Raw genomic sequence first — 20,241 nt, 5'->3', positions numbered from 1 at the left:
GCATCCCTGTTCTCACAATGGCATCTTCAGGTAACTAAGCTAGCCATTAATTGTTGAACTGTGGAACTAACTTTAGCTGGGTGCTTTGCTTTTAAATGAGCATGTGTATTTATTGTTGACTTATGATAAGCCAACTTTACATGCAATGTTTGCATTTTACCTCATTTTCTTTTGTCTTGGAAGAAATTCCACACAGGACTACATTCCATAGTTTCAACATTATTATTATTTTTATCTTTAAAATAAAAACAAAACAGACTCAAGCTGAATTTGAAGTGCCCTCTGGTGGAATATAGATTAGACATCTTAGTTTACTTAAATATGAGAACGAATAATGTTTAAAAAAAGCTACCTTGCATGTAGTTGAATTTACTAATTAATTTATAAACTTGTGTGACTATTTGATGAAAGACTTCTGTCCAAAACATCCTGTTTCCATGGAAAACCTTCAGTGCAATTTCCACCATCATTTACAGTACGAACACTGTACTCATTACCTTGGAATATTGTTCAAAAATATTACACACACACACACACACACACTTTTAAACATTCAACAGCTCTTTATCAATTCAGAACAAAACCCAAGGTTTCTTGCTCTAAATTGTGTTCTCCCTTGTCACATTTTCCATTCCACTTAATTTTTTATTATTTTTTTTTTTTGTGATACAGAAAACACAAATAAATTCAATGTGCACTTCAACAATGTAGCAGTAAGTTTAAATGATACAATCTGTTCTTCAAATGGTAGATCTCTTCAAGTCAAATGTATGCATTCTGTTGTGTGGCTGTTTTTAGCTTTTGGTGCAGCCACTTGTGGTTATTTCAGACTATTTGTCTTGACTGTTGCTGCTCCGTGTTTCACCATCCTGGATAATGGAAAGTTTACTGAACATTAAGTTTATGTACCTTTTCCTGACAATTATCTAAACTCCATAATTCCATGTAATACCAAATTAAAATAATCTAACTTTGCTTCATATATCTTAACTGCTTTAGCATCTGACATAAAACACCAAGGTAAATGACAAATAGTTTCAATTATCTTGTAGAATACATTGTAGATGTTAACTTCTGAGTGGTGCATAAAGTAAAAACAAGGATTAAATAATGGCTAAAAAAAAAGAAAAGAAAAAAGCATGAACTGCTGCTTTGTTTGAATCAGGGAAGAAGAGCTTATGCTTGCTGGCAGCAGACCAAGCAAAAAAAAAAACTTTGAATCTACATGGTTCACATGGATGGCCTATTTTATATTAATTCAAAAGGCATGAATGAAAGTGTCACCTAGTATAATCCAGTCTGCATGGGCTAGTGACCTAAATACAACCTACAAAGCGCATATGTGTCTGTGTGTGTGTGATATATATATGTAATATATGTATGTGGGTGGGTGAGTGGGTGAGTGGGTGGTGGTGTGGCCTGTGCTGAGTCATCAAAGAGTCATCCGCTTGTGAGGGTATGACAGTAATAAAAAAATAAATAAAAGTTTGAAACAGTGTAATTAATTTTAAACCTTATCCCCATCAGTAATAATAATAACAATGATGAGGAAAATGTTTTATTTATGTAACACCTTTCCCAAACTCAAAGGACAATTTACAAAAACATGACAAACATTGAATTATTATATAACAGTGGTGTGACGGAGAATGAAATCCGTGCGACACTCCCAGTCTTGGCTCCTCCTACTCTCCAACACTGGTGAATAGCAGCATGGCGATAGCAATGCTAAGACAGGCCCTCATCCACCTGTTCCTCGTTCCCCTTCCCTGCTGTGTAGCCCTACTTGTATTCACTCTGTCAAAATGTCCCTGTAACCCAACTGCACTATGAGTTGTTCTTTTTCTCTGCTTATTTAATTTACAACACAAGACTGACTTTTTGGCTTTGCCTTACCTAGTTTAACATAATTTCACTTATCCACCAACTCTTGCTGGTTATGTTGCCTTCAAGTACAGTAACCCCCATCCAGATGCAATGGCTTCAGTGCAAACTATTTTAACCATAGCTACTCCAGAAAGAGCCATAGTGAAGTCTGTCCAAGTAGGAACGGCCTTACAGTGGGTCACCACTGTGTGGGAGAGGTATGTGCCCAAGGTAGAGACATACAGCTGGTTTTTATCTTCCATCAGGGTAGTGTTTGGCCATCCGATGGATGGCAGTAGTGCAGTAGACTGCAAACCAGATGGGATGTGCAGTGGGGCATAAATAACCACCACACAGTTCCTTCATGGAAGGAGTCACATTCAGAAATAACAGTTTTTCTTAACTAGCATGTCAATACATCAAATTATTCTTGGATTATCTTTGGCTGCTGTTACCCCACACAGGTGGGTAATCGTCTCCTGTACGTTCAGTACAGTCAGAAGCTGCCCGATTTCCAAGCTTCCACATACTTCCATATCCCAAGTATCAAGAGGCATGAGCAAGACTCAAGCTACAGTGCTTCCTGGGGTTTGTCATTTTCTCCTGCCATTTTATTTGAAATTTCAATGCTACTTGTGCTCCAATAACCTCTCTCCTTAAATGCAAACCACAAAGAAATGGGCAAAGTAAAAGATGTCTTACCAAACCCTCATAACCGGATTAACCTCCGTTTGCCACTTGGCCACCGGTCTCATGCCCTTTGAGTGCGTCTTGGGTTAGCAGCCACCACTATCCGTGGCAGGCTGGTCAAGAAAGTGACCGGCCAAGGATGAGTTGCTCATTCAGGCAAAAAACAGACTTGGGAGGCTGCATGCGTGTGTCAAGCAATCACAAAGAAGACACAAATGGAAAGTGGACAACGATGGAGCAAAACACCTGCCTACCGACCATGAGACCGAGTGCAACTATCTACTAAAGAGTTCAGTTTGTATGGAACTTGTGCAATATTGACGCAGAGGTATAAATACATTAGAAATTCATGTGGCATTTAAATGTATACTAAAAGAAGAGGTGTAAACCATAAAATGTAGTATGGCAAATAGAAGAGAAAAGGCAAGGATTGCCTGTGGGTTCTGTGTTGGGCGATAAAGGTGTTCATTTGGTGACGTATTTCTCTCCTTCTCTCCTCTTGCACACAAAGCCATGCTCCATCTCTCCAGGTTCTCGTATCGGTAAAGCACCCATTACTGGTAGTGAAAGCTGGGTTGAGACGATGATATTGATGTGAAAATAATGGTGTAATTGTTTTTTTTCCTTTTTTCTTCCATAATCTGCCTTTTCGCTCCTCAATCTGCTGTGTTTTCACCCAGAAGCAAACTTGGTAATAGCCTACTTTCCATCTGTTTTCTAGATCAGAGAACATCGCCAACAGCAGCACAATTCATTGATTCATCACTAAATGTATCTGGTTGATGAGATGTAAAAAGGTGGCACAGGTAACGCATTTTAATTCAGTCTCCAAGTCTTGAGGTAGCTCACTGAAACTTTGCTTTCACATGCAAAGGTCGAGTGAGTGCATCTTGCTTTAGTGACTAACCATATTAGCGATAAGAATGGATTTAAATGACTTAAAACAAAGCTAAATCTACAATGAATGATGAATAGTGATGATTGACAACTTTCTCATGTAATTAGAAGACTAGAATAGGAAAAAAAGAGGCACGTTTAGCAAGGGAATCCTAACAGATCGTGTTTCTCCTAAGACGACGTACAGTGTGTGTGTAGCTTGTAATGCTTTTGTGAAGTCCCATACTAACAAATGTTAGGATGAAGGTTGCTTATATGCTCCAGACCACTGACTTCTGTCAGCTCAGCAAGACTGAAGCAAAGAGAGGAGGAGGATTATGCCCAATTAGTATAATCAGCACATTGAACGTTAATGTCATTTCTCCTTTTTATCTCCCTCTCTCTTTCTCAAGATGCTAATTAAAGGCTAAGGAGCGGACATGGGCTTGCGCCTTCTCCAATGCGATAGAACAGGCATTCAAGAAAAACTGGCTGTACTAGTTCCGCAGAAGTGAGGAGGAGCCAGGAGACATAAGCATATCTGAGCTGAATGGACTGCCACATGGCCATTTACCAAATATTAATGCCACTAATGTGTTAGCACAAATGGGCACATAACGATCAAGCCGGCCATCAAGTTAGCCCTGCCTCATCAATAATGAGGCCATCCTTTCCATTACTTTCTTTCCCCGGCCCCTCTCCTCCACACGGCTCCGTTTCTTCCTCTTTGACTGCCTGCGAGGGTATAGCTCTCTGACCTTGTTTTCTTTCTGTCTACTCACATGTAGAAGCGGTTTGATTGAAACCGAATTGATCTCCCTGTACTTTCAACACTTAATCAATCTACCCATAGCCCACAGGGACAGAGAAGTAAATGTTTATCGAAACAGCCCCCTGCTGATGTACCTCCGTCCAAAGCCACACATGTACACCTCCTTTCCCTGTCTTGCTCTCACTATTACTTGCCATTTCTCTCTGTGAAGGATAAGTGATGAAGATAAAGTGTTCTGGGGTCCAGGACATTGACACTGTCACCATCAATCAGAAAATCATAAAGTATGTCTTAGGTCAGCTCTTCCATTATAGTGAGAATCAAAGTGTTTCCAACATATTGCTTAAAGTATTAGTGTTACTACAAGACATTATTTAATGTCATTTATTCCTTGCCACTGTCTTCTCACTGTAATTTCCTGCTTTTTAAGGGATCTGGACTTGAAATTAAAGCTACCATTTGAGTCATTCAAGGTGTGTTTTTACCACTGGTTTGATTTCTGTGTCGTGGTCAGTAATGTAGACAGACACTTAGATTTATGTAAGTTATCGTTGATATCAACAAATATAATTCATCTAGGAAGCTAAAAACTAGAAATTGGAATTGTACCATGGAACTTAAAGGTCTTTATCAAACAAACTAATTTAAAAAGAAAAAACAAACAATATTCCATGAAAGTCAATCCAGCGTCTTTCTCCCCCTCCCTTCCTCTCTTGCTCTCATTCCATGAGTTTTATGGAGTTTGACTGTGATGTTATCCACAGGAGGGTGGGCTAATAGTCCCCCCCCCCCCCCAACCTGGATGTTGTGTAAACCGGTGTGACTCAGTAAGAGAATGAGAGAGAAACATTCAGACCAATGACAGGGCAAGAGGTTCTGTTATAAGGGAGCTAATCATGTGGCCTCAGACAGAAAACACTGGACACACACAAATACAAACAATATAGAACTCAAGCTGAATCACAGACCCAAACAAACACCAGCCTCGCTTTTAGATCATCAGTCTGAGAGAATGCTGCAAGTGTTGAAAGAATGAAGGGATAAAGGGATAGAAGGTTTAAGGCGAATGCAAATACTGTGAATACACAGATGCTGGCACACACACACACACACACACACACACACACACACACACACACACACACACACACACACACACCACACACCACTGCACTGGGGTCACATTTCAAAAGCACTCGTAAGCCACCTTTTGGGCATACCACCAAATGGCCCCTCAGACAGCCTATTGGCAGAAGCAAATACGCCATGAAAAACAACAAAGACCTGTTTGAATTGCATGAGAAAACAGTGACTTGCTTTCTTGTTCATCCACCTCTTCTCTTCTTTCATTGCCCTCTCCTACAGTCCAGATGAGCACTTAATATTGGTTCTCACATCTATCGGGTCAATTTCAATGGGCTTCAATTGAATAAGCCATTCAATCTATTCTCTCATACAGGTCCTCATTCACAGTCATGAAAATCATGTCACGAACCATGAAATTAGCCTTTTCCTGTGTAATAGAACATTTTCTCTGAAATACAGTGAAAATTAAAATTTAGCAGGTTATCCCTGTTAGCAGTTCTAAAATTGTGCCCAGATGTGATTTGCCATTTTGCCTTCACTCAGCAATCAAGCTCCCAGCATTCGTTGGTTAACATGCACCAGGAGTTGATCTCAGTAAATGTTGTCATAGCAAGGCAGCATCTGAATTAACATGTAACATGTTAGCTTTAATCAAAATGTCGAAGGCTAAAGCTGCAAAATACACACTACTTCAGAGGACAGAGTAATTTGAGTTTGGTCAAAATACACTCTGATGGCAGAAAATTATTTTATACTTGTTGTAATGACTCTTATGATCACACTCAATTAGCAGCAATTCAGCAACAATTGGAAAATGAAATTGCCTGGGACAGCTATCTAGCTAGTTAGATAGGATGTTTGCTAAAGCTACTGTGTGTGATATTTAAGCACAACCAACAACCATGCAATATGTGTTTTTAAAGAAACATGGATTAATTTTATAGACTAGTTTCCCCATTAATTTAGTAGGGCCCTTCTCATACATCCTGTATACATATGACAGACCGTGAAACAGATGCCTTTTGAGACTGTAAATAGTGGAAAGGTAGAGCTTTATTGACGGCATTTGTTCTAGATCTTATTTCACACTGAAATGAAAGCTGTTTGTATGGTTTCTCAGAATTATTAAGGTTAGAATTTTGGGTAAGGGCAGCAGGTCCTATGTCAGCGCCAATTACCAACTTCTACAGTAACTGAAAGCTGATTGTTACCATGCACTGAACTTATGACTCAAATATCAAATTTGTTCTAGTGAGTGGGTGAAAAATATACAACTTAAACATGACCTGAAAAAGGAATACCATCATGAATGAAAAATTAATAATTTACTTAAACAGTAACTGCAATGTTTATTAATTAAAAAACAAAAAAACAAAACAAACAAACAAAAAACAGCTGACCAGACTTTCGGATCCTATTAGATGAAAACAGACACACTGAATGTTCTAGAATACACAGAACATGCACGCCACCATACATTTGTTGACATTTGTGTGGGACTGAATTCAAGAATGATATTCAATTATGTCTGCTATGTTCTTTTGATAACTGTTGTTACTGTTATAGTAGTCACTGTAATTGTGTTTCACAGGAAAGACTTTCTGGGATTGAACAGAACAAGTCAGGGGTTAACACCAGAGTTATGCTACTCTAAATTTAAGTTTCAAAAAGGTGTCTGCTAGTGCATTTTAAATGAATTACTGGTAGTATAATTTAAATTGGTGTTTCATTTTTTTCCCCATATATTTTGTTGATTTATTGATTTCTCAGATTTGGACAATATGCCAAACCATTTTGTCTGTTTGAAAATATATTATTGTGTGAAATTAGTACATTACTTTTTAATACATAACACTGCTATATTATGTAATAGTACTTAATGAAGCAAACATAAATTAATTTGATTCAAAGAAATTTGATCTGATGAAGGTGCATTTGGTAGAATATTAAACCTCATCTCTCAAGAGAGCACTGCACATACACTCCTTAAATCAGGTCCCCAAGACTAACACTTCCTAAGTGAAGATAGTTACGTATATTTTTAATATCTGGCGTTAACATATGAGGTAAATGTGGATTTAAAAACAGACAACATGGCCTATTATCATGCTAAATAATACTAAATAATTGCCTGTGGGGGCGGGTGGGGGCAATAAGTAATTAAGCTTGTGTGCAAATATGTATCCCCACGTTTCAGTGTTTAACGTTGTTTGGCGAAGTACAATTCCACATAAACGGAACTGTCCACTAGGATCTTAAAACGATTAGGATTAAGTCCAGGCAAAGAGACTATCACAAAAGTGAGCGTGATGTATTCAAAAGCCCGTGATGTACTTAAGCCATAGCGTGGTATCCTAACGTTTCAGGCTCCACACTGTCCGTTTCAGCACCGCGCAACACTCAGCCCCAGTTTAAGGTAGCTTATTCGACATGATTTCAGCAGTACCACCCAGAGTAATATCTTGAGGAAAGCGCTCCAAAAAATATAGCATGTTTCCAAAAGAAAGTGAACAGTGAACTCTGAAACAAATTTCACAAAGGGCAAAACATCGAACTGGTAACGATGTCAGTCGTGGTCCTCACCAAACTTTCTACTTACAAGTTGCGCAAAAAAAAAAAAACCCTCAAAATTAAAAATATTCAGATAGTAGCCTTCCCATTTCTACCTGCTTCAATAAAGGTCATTTATCATGTTCGTCCTCAGGAAAAGCCTAATAAGAATCCATAATATAATTCGATATAAACATATAAAAAAATAACCTATCAATAAAGCAAGACGTCAATGAATCACACAAATCAATGATGGGTCATCTTAGTTCACCTTTGGTGAATGTAGAACAAAGCTCTTAAAATGAGCTTTTGATTAAAAACAACATGACCTTACCGTCTACAGCCATAGTTGGTATTAACGCGTATCTCTCCGTGATTGCTCTAATAATTGTCTTCCATGCTTATCTGCGTCTCACGGCGATAGAGAGAGAGACAGACAGACAGACAGACTCCGTGCGACAGACTCCCGTGGGCTCTTAACGCAACGTCTGCGAGCGAAGTTATTTGCTATCTACACAACGTTACTAGACTGATATGCCGACGTCTCTACAGTCATGCCCCTTTTTAACGCTTACTAAGGACGATAGGAAAACCATTCTGCACGGCAAGTTGTAACTCCTCCCTCTCGTTTCGCACCTTTCCCAGCTGGAGGCGATGCTCCGATTTAGACGGGCAGCGAACGCGATGTTTCCAAACCACGCTGTGCAAGGGGAGTAATAGTTGATAACGAGTACTGCGCTGAGTTAACGTGTTTCCAAATGGGAATAAAAGAAAAACCGATCTGGAGACAAAACAAAGAACACGTGGTGACATTCGTACGACACGTGGCTCTTAATTTAGCCCATGCTCTCGCTTTTCAAACTAAATTAGACTTATTAATAAATACAGAAGTATTAATAAATACTCTGCAAATGTCATTTTTGACGGTGGACTTGTGGTTTTACGTTCCACAAGATGCTGCCAGTAGCTGGACATTGAGAGCATTGGGCATCTTTAACAGACATTTAATGCTTTTTAAATAATGTCTCTCACTTCTTCGAATATGTGTAAATGACAGTCACTTTAAAAATTAGCTCAATGTGAGTTTTGTATCACGATTAACAAATCTGGGTGAAATCAGTACTGTACAGTATTAACAATGTTGCACAAAGTGTAAACTCACTTTTAAATCCTGAATCCCACCTCACCAAACCACTGAACTCATAGTACTACAACACTGATTCCCAGTTTCAATGTTGTAGTTTAAATGTATCACCAGTCTTTCAGAGAAACAAGTGAGAATGTCCCAGCCATTCATTCATTAACCAAAACTGGCCAACATGGTGTAGGTGCTATTACTCCAATTGACTCTAATTGTCTTCACAATTCTTGGTTGTCTTTCAGAATAAATCTTCTGCCTTCACACCCCAACAATGAGACTGCCTTGTTTCCATATATTACAGTTGAACTCTTAATGGATAGGACTATTAGTAGCAACATGAACTGATAACATTACTGCTCTCAACCAGCCTGTGGTACAGTGATGATGCATCATTCTCACGAGATTGCATGCTAGAATGATATCAGTGCACCAGCAAAAAGACATGAAAGTCCTGTTCTGTGCTGCCGTCATGCCTCGGGCTAAGGCTCACACATTAGTATGACGCTAGGGCATTCAGGGAAGGATGCTTTTGTCACGGACATCAGACCATCAAATGAAGGCCCCCGTCCCCAGTGAGACATCCAGCAGGAATGAGGAGCATCGTCCACTCTCTCTCATCTATCTGTACACGATTCTAATATGTGCTGTGATGTATTGCATTTGATTTCATTTCATGGTTTAAAAGACACCAACAAAAGGAAGAGTTCAGGAAAAGTCAAATGAAACTGGTACAGCGCAGTGCGGAGTACTGGAAATTAAACTGATACAGCGCAGTGCGGAGTACTGGAAATTAAACTGGTACAGCGCAGTGCGGAGTACTGGAAATTAAACTGATACAGCGCAGTGCGGAGTACTGGAAATGAAACTGATACAGCACAGTGCGGAGTACTGGAAATGAAACTGATACAGCGCAGTGCGGAGTACTGGAAATTAAACTGATACAGCGCAGTGCGGAGTACTGGAAATTAAACTGGTACAGCGCAGTGCGGAGTACTGGAAATTAAACTGATACAGCGCAGTGCGGAGTACTGGAAATGAAACTGATACAGCACAGTGCGGAGTACTGGAAATTAAACTGATACAGCGCAGTGCGGAGTACTGGAAATTAAACTGATACAGCGCAGTGCGGAGTACTGGAAATTAAACTGATACAGCGCAGTGCGGAGTACTGGAAATTAAACTGGTACAGCGCAGTGCGGAGTACTGGAAATTAAACTGATACAGCGCAGTGCGGAGTACTGGAAATTAAACTGATACAGCGCAGTGCGGAGTACTGGAAATTAAACTGATACAGCGCAGTGCGGAGTACTGGAAATTAAACTGATACAGCGCAGTGCGGAGTACTGGAAATTAAACTGGTACAGCGCAGTGCGGAGTACTGGAAATTAAACTGATACAGCGCAGTGCGGAGTACTGGAAATTAAACTGGTACAGCGCAGTGCGGAGTACTGGAAATTAAACTGATACAGCGCAGTGCGGAGTACTGGAAATTAAACTGGTACAGCGCAGTGCGGAGTACTGGAAATTAAACTGATACAGCGCAGTGCGGAGTACTGGAAATTAAACTGATACAGCGCAGTGCGGAGTACTGGAAATTAAACTGATACAGCGCAGTGCGGAGTACTGGAAATTAAACTGATACAGCGCAGTGCGGAGTACTGGAAATTAAACTGATACAGCGCAGTGCGGAGTACTGGAAATTAAACTGATACAGCGCAGTGCGGAGTACTGGAAATTAAACTGGTACAGCACAGTGCGGAGTACTGGAAATTAAACTGATACAGCGCAGTGCGGAGTACTGGAAATACAGCTGTGCTCTTACCTGTGTTTAGCAGGCTTCATAGATTTGATTTGGTTCAAGATGCGAGCACATAATTAGTATATTTTTCAGAACTTTAGCATACAAAACTTTCCAATTCCAGTTATTAGTGATGTTGCTTAGGTGGCCATTTTGGTTTGCTTTATTTAGTTAATGAACATATAACCATTGCTTGTACTTTTGTGGTAGATAAAAGGCCCTTCATAAAAGGCCCGGATATCTCTTTGCTTATTTGTCCATGTAAGCTTAACTTTCTAATATTTTCACAAAATCTACCACCAGACATCCTGTTCCAGCTAAGGCTCAGTGCATGGTAAGAAGCTAGCAACCAAGGTGTAGTTGCAAATATTTTCAGTGTCATAGTTATCAGTTGAGACACAGATCATCTAAAATTCCAAAATTAAAGTGACATTAATTAAACCAGTGGCTTTTTGGTTCATTGAGATTCAGACAAGGCATGAATGATTAAGCCATGAGAATGTTATTTCTTCATTAAGAGAATTAAAAGCTATCTTTGCACCAAAAGCATGAAATTAACAAAAACAGGATTGGTGACAGGGTGTTTGTTGAAAAACAGAAGCTGAAACTGCACCCACTCATTTTTCAGTGATTCCTCCACATTTACATGCAGTCAAGAAATGCATGATTCAATCTCATCTTCCAGAGTACACGGTCTACAAAGGCATGTTTCTCATGTCTATGTCAACAACAGATAATTATTTACAACAGATTACAATACAAAAAGACAAACTGCTACAAGCAGCAGTAATAATGAACACATACCAGTCAACAAACATATATAGGACAGTTATTGTTTAGTTGCTGCATAATGGCCTGCTGTTTTGGCTTAAATTTTTTTTTTTTTTAAATGGAGAACATAATATGGAACTATTCTTTCATCCATCATGCTTTGACTGCTGGTTTTTCTGCAATGTCTTGCATATAGGGTGGCTGCCTCCCCAAATAACCTCCAGACATCCTCTTTAAACCAAAGCTTTCAGATCCCACAGCGCCCTACAATATCCCGCTACAGAGGAGGGAACAGGATCAGTCACGGTACTGGTGGCCCGCTAGACGGACAACAGTGTTCTTGTGTGTTTAATGGATAGATCTAGTGTGTCCAAAATGGCTGCTGATCCCAGCTCCAATAACAAACCGTGAATTGCATCCCATAACAGACGTCTAATTAAAGCTTGATTCGGCCATGTCCTTTACTCATGCCAAGAACAGATGTTGCCTGGGCAACCTGAGAGCACAAAAGAGTAAAGTTTGCTTACAGGGCATACTGGGACCATTGATTTGATGCCCTCTGTATTTGAGTGATGCTGATGGCAATATAGGATTTAGGTAGCTGAGGAACAAAATAACACTCCAAGGAGCAATCAAGGTTCTTGACTTGTAACTAGTATTCTTGACCAGCCGGTGTTATGTCTGTCTTACAAAATTACTAGCCTATTATCTTTGCTTGTAGTTATGTGTGCGTAAGTCAGTGGTAAAGTATCAGCTGTGTACGTTTTTATCAGTATTATGACAATATTCAAAAACTAAAAGCAACACTAAAACTATAAGAAAAACACTGCTGAAGTCAGAAATAAAAAACTAAACTCATGTTATGAACTAAAACTTTGTGGACTTAAAATCTAGCCTCAGAAGTAATAAAGCACCCCCAAATCTTTTATTCACAACTAAAATTCATACAAGGCATGGCATGAGGTGATGAAAAAAGATCTGTCATTTATTCTGCAAACTAAACTCACAAAAATTAAATTGAATATTTCTAAAACAAAACAGACAAGTCTCTGAAAACAAAAAAAAAAAATGACTACAATCATGCTGAAATTTCTCAAATAGATAAATGCAGTTACTCTCCCAGCAGTTCCACCACAAAGCCGCAATATCTATGGTGTGCGTTGATCTACAGATAGGCAGCGGATTCACAGATCCTTAGCATTCTGCTCACACACAGGTCTGCGGCCCCTGCCTTATACAAACAAGCTCCTCCTTCACCGGCACGGCCAGCTTGAGCATTCAGGCTGGAATCTTCTCTCTGTTTATCTGTCACTCATTTCAGGGAACACAGCATGGACCAGTAGACCAGTGACTGGGAATTCTCTCCCTCTCTCTTTTTCTCACCGTCTCCTTTCTGTCTTCCTTTGGCCTTGCTGGAAAATGTAGAGGCCGTGTCTACCGGCTGCTTACTATGCACAGATGAGACAGTTCGTTCTCGCCAGAACTGAAAACCCTCTCTATACGTGGCCAAGGCACCTGCAGCCATAACCAAGCAGATGACCTGCTGATGCATGCCTCCTGAGCCGCAGCCAGAGAGGGTGCTGGATTACTTGGCCCTATCGGGCTGCGGCTTCTGTGCATTCCAAAGTTTTTTGCAAAATTTGATTGTGCTCGTGAATCATGCTGCCTTCAAGATGCTTTTTCTAAAGAATCAAAGGGGAACCCAATTTCAGTCATATATTCCACTGATATCAAACTAACAGTGTCATTTATTCCATCCATGAGTTGTTTCTACCAATCCTTCCAGCATCAGGCTCTCTCTCTCACCCTCCAGTGATGACTAGTTACACTCGGTCTATCAGTGTCACAGCCAGTGCCTGCTAAGAGACTGTTATCCCAGCAGAAACGATGCGGAAGCCCTGCGCACCTGAAGCGCCCCTTTCCCCATTTTCTCCCAGAATGATGCTAGGATGGGAGGAAATAGAAGTGAAATGTTGCAAAACTGCAATCACTATCCTTTAGGAAGATGCAAAATTGAACAGAGGTTATAGCCTCATGTGTGTCAGGCCAGAAGATTCATTCCATGTAGAAAATGCAAATCATACAACTGACAAGCATTAGGCAATAGTATTCATTTGCCTAAACTAACCCTTTCTTCAGACACACTTAATTTCAGAATGAAAATCATGAGACTAAACACTAACTTGAGTTCAGATTAATCTTAGGAGCAAAGGTGACATCTAAGGTGGTTTCTCTTGGCAACCACTCCGCATTAAGTGCTGGGTGCATCCTGTCCTTCATTTTGTTCTTCGTTGTATTCATTAAGCCATTTCATGTCTTTTGAGGCTGCTCAACACTCTTTGTTTCACCATGATGCCAAGCAAAATTAAAGATGTGTAAAATCACACCTTTTGGGGTGTCATGTGCCAAATCACTGAAATCATTTTAGAAAGCAGTGTCCTACATGAACACAGAATCTAATGGCAAAAATGGTGGTAATTAGTGTTTATTCATACATACACTATGGTTACTAGACATAAGTACTGTGTGACTATTTTACATGCACTGTGTATACAGGGGATACCATATGTAACGACGAGCGGATGCATACGCAGTGAAGAGTGAAGATTTTCCATGAGCAAATCCAGAATCATAATTGCTGGAACAGTCCAGGGTCATGGAGCCAACGCAGAGAGCGCACAAAAACACACACACACACACACACACACACAAAGGGGTAGAAGACCATAACAAAAACACAAGCAACAAGTAGAGCACTTAACCAACTCTAGTGGTGATAAAATGGGGCGAGACCATGAGGCTTGGATTAACAAACAGTGGCTAGGATTAACACAATGACCAGCTACACACCGAGGCAAACATGGGGACTAAGTACATGGGCTAATGAGAAATAAACAAGAGACAGGTGAAACTCATGATGGGCAGAGCAAACAAAACTAAGGAACAGAACCAGAACAAGGAAGTAAAGCAAAACAAACAAAGACAAGACAGGGTAACCATGAGACTAGGATGCTAGGGAGTGGCCAATTATTAAAGTCCATAAATCAAGAGGAGCAATCCAAATGAGCAGCCTAACCAGATGGGGCAAGAGCAAAAAATTATAACCAGTTAAGAAAACATACCAGTACACACATAAACCAGCACACCAGAAACCCCTCTGTATGTACACTAGGATCACAGTATCACTTCACAATGAGGAACTGAAAACACAAAACTATATAAGTGAGTTTAATATGGAACAGATGAAAACAATCAGTAATCAGGGGAAGCGGATCAAGGAAAAGAGATGTGATTGGTGGATTATAGTGGGTCAGGGCAGTGGAAGCTCAGCGGTTAAGGTACTTGACTTGTAATTGGAAGGTTGCTGGTGGAAGCCCCACCTCTGCCCTTAACTCTCAATTGCTCAAGTTGTACTCAGTCATAATTGTAAGTTGCTTGGGATAAAAGTGTTAGGTAAATGGTGGAGTCATGGATGGGCTGCTGGCAGACAATCTAAGACAGTGGAAGAGCTGGCATATGGGGAGAGTAACAATAACATTTGGTAGGTGTATTATTATATTGCTAAATTCCCATTACATCATCTAGACTGAATGGCCACTTTATTAGACACCTGTCCTTTCACAAATGGAACTTAGACATGGACCCTGGAGTCCATGGAGTCAACATTAGGATGGGAAAATTGAGCAAACTGAGTGACTTTGAACAAGGCATGGTCATCACTGCTTGACTAGTTGAGGCCTTTATTTCAAAAACTGCCAACCTTCAGGTTCTTGCACAAACGTGTTGAGAGCATTCTGAGAATGAAGGGGATCTGGTGGGTGTAAACAATTTGTCGACAAAAGGGGTTAGAGGAGGATGTTAAGAATCATTCCGATGAACAGCTGGTGCACAGTCAAGAAAGTTGCAGCAAATATAACGCTGGTGTGTCAACAAATGTGTCTGAATGCGCAACTCGTCCCTCCTTAGCATGGATGGGCTATAACAGCAGACAACCAATTTGATTTTCATTGCTCCGGTGCAGAAAAGAACACAAAAACTGGAACACTGAGCAGGGGAAAAACATTGCCTGGTCAGATAAATCCAGATTTCTGTTGCAGCATGCTGGTGGGAGGGTCAGAATTTAGTACAAGCGGCATGGTGTCAACAGTCCAGGCTGGTAGAGGTGGAGTAATGGTGTGGGGAGTGTTTTCTTTGGTCCTCTGATACCTGTGGATCCATATTTGGATAGCTGGGCTGTGTAAGCACCGTGGTCAACCAAGTTTGCCCATTTGTGGCAACTTTGGAAGGAGGACACTTTCAGCAGAATAAGGCACCATGCCAGAATGGTCCAAGAGTCATTTATTGGTTCCAGGAACATGACAGCAAGTTTTACTTGCTTCTCCGACCTGCATAGACTCCAGTTTGTAATCCTATAGACCATCTCTGGGAGGAGGTAGAATGGGGCTGTTCAGAGCAAGTCAGTACCCTCATCTAATTTGCAGCAATTGCAAGAAAATGTCCCATCCATATGGGCCCAGATTCCTGCAGAATTATACGCCTAGTGGAATTTATGCCATAATGAATTGCTGCGGTTCCTGAAGGCCAAAGGAGGTCCAATGCTTTACTAGTTGGCTGTCTCTTATTATACACTGAATGGTCACTTTATTAAAGCTGCAGACAGATGTACAAAAAACATCTGGTCCAGCTGGAAACCAGTTTTTATGGAGTCCCTGTAGCACCCAATTATCCATTTTTGCAGTTATTACATCATTTCCGATGTGTTTCCCTTAAACATCATTAAACATTTTCATAAACTCTATAGGCTCATAATGCAAATTAAAAAGGTGAGATGTGTGTCACTGTGACATGGCCATTTGTCAAGGCAACGAGTGAAGGCAATCACATACGGTATACCTATATATGCATATACATATGTATACATAAGTAAACAATAGGCATAAGCAAGCAACAAGAATGGAAAAAAAAATATATTTTGTCTATTCCTCTACATTCAGTTACAGTGTGAACACACATATACACATAGGCCTTGCTTCCTGTCCTGATGTCTCTCTCGCCCTCTGTTTGTCTCTTCGGGCCAACCTGCCGTTTCCTTCTGTCTCCTTACAAAACACATACTGCAATGTCATGCTGTGCTGAAGTCTCGACATGACTCATTAGGAGGCAGCTAATGTGCAGTGGCTGTTTCCAGATCAGTGTGCTCACTGAGGTTCTTTAAGGCTGGAGGTTAGCTGCCACCTTCCCAGCGCTACAGACAGCTTGTCATTTCAATGGCATGGTTGCACAGTGCCTGAGGCAGCTGCGCCACTGGAACAACGTGGTCAATGTTTGACTGTGGCCACAGAAGCCTGATGGGACTTTTGACCCTTGAGAAGAGTCACCGAAACCTTTAACGTTTGGACACCTTTGCTGTGCTGCATGAACGCAGCATAAACAGTCGCACCTGCATGTCATTTGCAGGAAACTGGATCAGGAAACACTGCTGACCTTCACTGTAGTCCAGAAATGTTGCATCTCTACCAGTTTTCCCTTTTACATGTAAATGAACCTACAGAACTGAAGTCATTTTTCATATAGCTTTATTGTTACTTGCGCATTGCTTAAAACATTTTTATTGTTGTTTCTCTTTTTCCCCCAGTCTTTACATGGCATGACGTCACTAAAGATTCTGTATTGTTTGCCCTGGGTCTGTGTGTCCTTCCTTTATAAAATCTTCACTTGATTACTTACCAAAGCTCCATGACTCCACCTAAGCCCTGTGCAGATCAATGAAAGTCCATCTGGCTATTCACTACCTAAGCAAATCCTTTGTATCTCCTATAATGAACTGTGAGCTGTAAAAGAACCTGCTTTTCTCCTTTTTGTATGCACATGATGGGGCACGATGCATGTCACATCTGCTAATCTCTACAAAATATACATTGTCAGTTATCATCACAAAACCTTTTTGTCCAAATATATGATAGCTGAATCAACATGAATTAACTGCCTCATTCATGAATGAATAATACATGTTACCTGAAACCAGACTTAATGTCAAACAGGATTGTTTTCTGCTTGTTGGAGAAAATGATGAGTGAGGTCATGCACATGTCCATGATGCAATAATGTAGTGGCAGTCGGCAATCTCTTCTGACATAAGCACTGGAGCATCCATGATACCTACATATTAGCACATTTACTACCTGGAATACTATCTGTACTTCAAGAAACACTCACTACTGAATGCATTTCTAGGCTTTGTCTTTCCTTAATAAATGGGAATTCTCTCTCTCCCTGCACCCCCCCCCACATCTCTCTCACGCTCTCTCTCCTTCTCTCTCTCTCCCTTCTCTCTCTCACTGATGTCTTTGTTCAGAGGAAAACCAAAGCCAACTGTGCCATGGGAACACATCAAAGAGAATAATTCTATCCCCATGCTCCTGTACCTCCTCCACTGGCTTATCCCTTGGGTCCAATACACATCATTTATTCGCAATCCCAATTGATGTATAAAGACCTTTTTTTCAAAAACAGTGAGATTATAATGGTATTATAATGCGGTCCCAATTGTCCCCATGTGACATGCAAAAGTACGCATTGGAGGAGCTCAATATTACTGTCACCACATGGCACCCTGCAGCTAAGATGTGAACGAGAAAACAGGACTTTGTGTATCTTAACAGTGCTGATACATTGGTAAACCTATTGTAATGCAGGATTAAAAAGGAATACAGCAAACATAATGATAAATACAATAAGAGTTGATTAAGACCATTTTGACACAATAGCAGAATTTAATTCATATCTGAGGATAATGTGAAAAAAATGTTTGGATGATAACAGCTTTAAGTGAATCTTGAGGAGAATGAGTAGATGCACATTATTTAAAAATACCGTTTCAATGGATCTATCAAGATGGGTTGGGGTATTTTAGTAGATCAGTGTGCATCCCTCTCAAGATTAGTCTTGTTTTTATTTGTTTGTTTTTCTACAATACAGTAACAAGGATTTTTAAAATGTATGCTACTTTTAATGAGCTTTCATATTTTTATTAGGATTTTTTGAGTGTGCTTATTTAATAAAGACTTATGGACTGATTTAATAAGAACTGATGCATGCATTGATATAACAAATTGCAAGCCGACAGTGTTTCCAGTGTTTTGTTCAATTTATTTGGTGTACTTACTTCATTGTAGCTAGACTTATTTAAACTAAGGTTCCATCACCATGGCAAAATCATCCAATAGTTACTGATCTGTTTGTCATAGTAACCAAGTAGTGTTTACCTAAGCCCAATAGATTCACAGAAAGCTAAAAAACTGCCCTAGCAGGGACTAAGAGCTAATACAGATCTGTTACATGAAACTTTGTTTATAAATCACAGATTTCATGATTTCAGTACTAAATTATGTTTAGTCACATAAACCAGACTGCTTTTACAGGATGTATTTTTTGATTGTGAGCTGCAATGGGATAAAATAATTAACTCAACTAGCTATAAAAGTATATTTATGCCTAAAAGTGCCTTTGGTCATTATAAGCAAAATATTTCTCTGGGTGCTACACTCTCCAAACTGAAGAAAAAGAAAAAAATAGATAAGTATTCCGAATATATTAAGACAGTAATGATGACATTTATGTGAGTCTGAGTAATTTGACTACAGCCACTAAAGATGGTGAATCTGACTAGAAAGACAATAAATTTGACACTTATTCATGTCATAATCCTTCACCCTGAAGGTAAATAAAGTGGAATAGATTTAACTTCAGATTCATAGAATAACAGATCGTTTTTGCTTGAACTTATTCAAGTCCATTTAATTTTACATCTGGAGAGGTTATAATTAGTGTTTCTATTATGAAACGTTTAGGTTGTCCATAGCAACTGTAGAGCCTGTTCAAATGCAGTGCATAAGTGTTGGGTTTTTCACATCTGACAAAACTTTAGCTTAATGCATGGCTTAATGGTCTGACTTTGTCAAAGTATTTTAATGAGCTTTTTTTCCCCCAAGAGAACTCTGGTGAAGTCTAGATGAGACTACAACTAGTTTTAGATTCCCCATGTAAATCCACAGTTAGAAGAGAATGGCAGTGAGGCCTTTTATAAAGATTAATATTTTTTATCTAAAGGGATATGAACAATTGAGCATTAAACATTTATAAGAATGACTCCTTGTCTGCCATGTGTCTAGAAATGATGGTGAATCAGTTTTATTCATTATAGGTAGCACTATTATTTTTTTTTGAATACTTTTATATGTGAAACCCTAAGATCTGAGTCTCAGTGGTTAAGGTACTTGACTACTAGTCAGAAGGTTGCTGGTTCAAGCCCCACTGTTGGGCCCCTGAGCAAATGCTTAACACTCAAGTTGTGACCAGTCAGAATTGTAAGTTGCATTGGATAAAAACATCAGGTACATGCTTTGATCTTAGATATGAATAATTGTGTAGCTAAACAACAATTAAACAAATGGGTATTTTATCATTTTAAGTATCTTTTTAAGTAAGAAATTATAAGCATAAATAAAGTTCACCCACAATGCCAAACTCTGAGTAGGCCTACTCAACTAAACAACTATGCACGCTGTCAAAACGCTGAGCAACCTGCACACAACAGAAAGTCTCTGCTGCACCCTGCAGTTTAGATAGAGATATTGACTTTCTATATAAACGTAGAGCAAGGTTTTTGGCAACTTATTAGGAACGCCATAC

General features: G+C 39.7%; 1 protein-coding gene across 4 annotated transcripts in view; it reads right to left on the bottom strand.

The window, feature by feature from the left end:
• Positions 1-8,428, bottom strand: part of samd10b (sterile alpha motif domain containing 10b) — a 61,213-nt gene extending 52,785 nt beyond the window's left edge. For all 4 annotated transcript variants that reach the window (XM_081707224.1, XM_081707226.1, XM_081707225.1 and 1 more), the window contains exon 1: positions 8,175-8,428. In XM_081707224.1, coding sequence (XP_081563350.1) covers positions 8,175-8,187 — 13 coding nt within the window. In that variant the 5' untranslated portion in view covers positions 8,188-8,428. The remainder of the gene's footprint in view (positions 1-8,174) is intronic.
• Between the last annotated feature and the right edge of the window lie 11,813 nt (positions 8,429-20,241).

Source organism: Electrophorus electricus, chromosome 24 (genome assembly GCF_041902795.1).
Source record: "Electrophorus electricus isolate QZ-2024a chromosome 24, ASM4190279v1, whole genome shotgun sequence".
Lineage (NCBI taxonomy): Eukaryota > Metazoa > Chordata > Actinopteri > Gymnotiformes > Gymnotidae > Electrophorus > Electrophorus electricus.
This window is presented reverse-complemented; position numbering and strand designations above follow the sequence as displayed.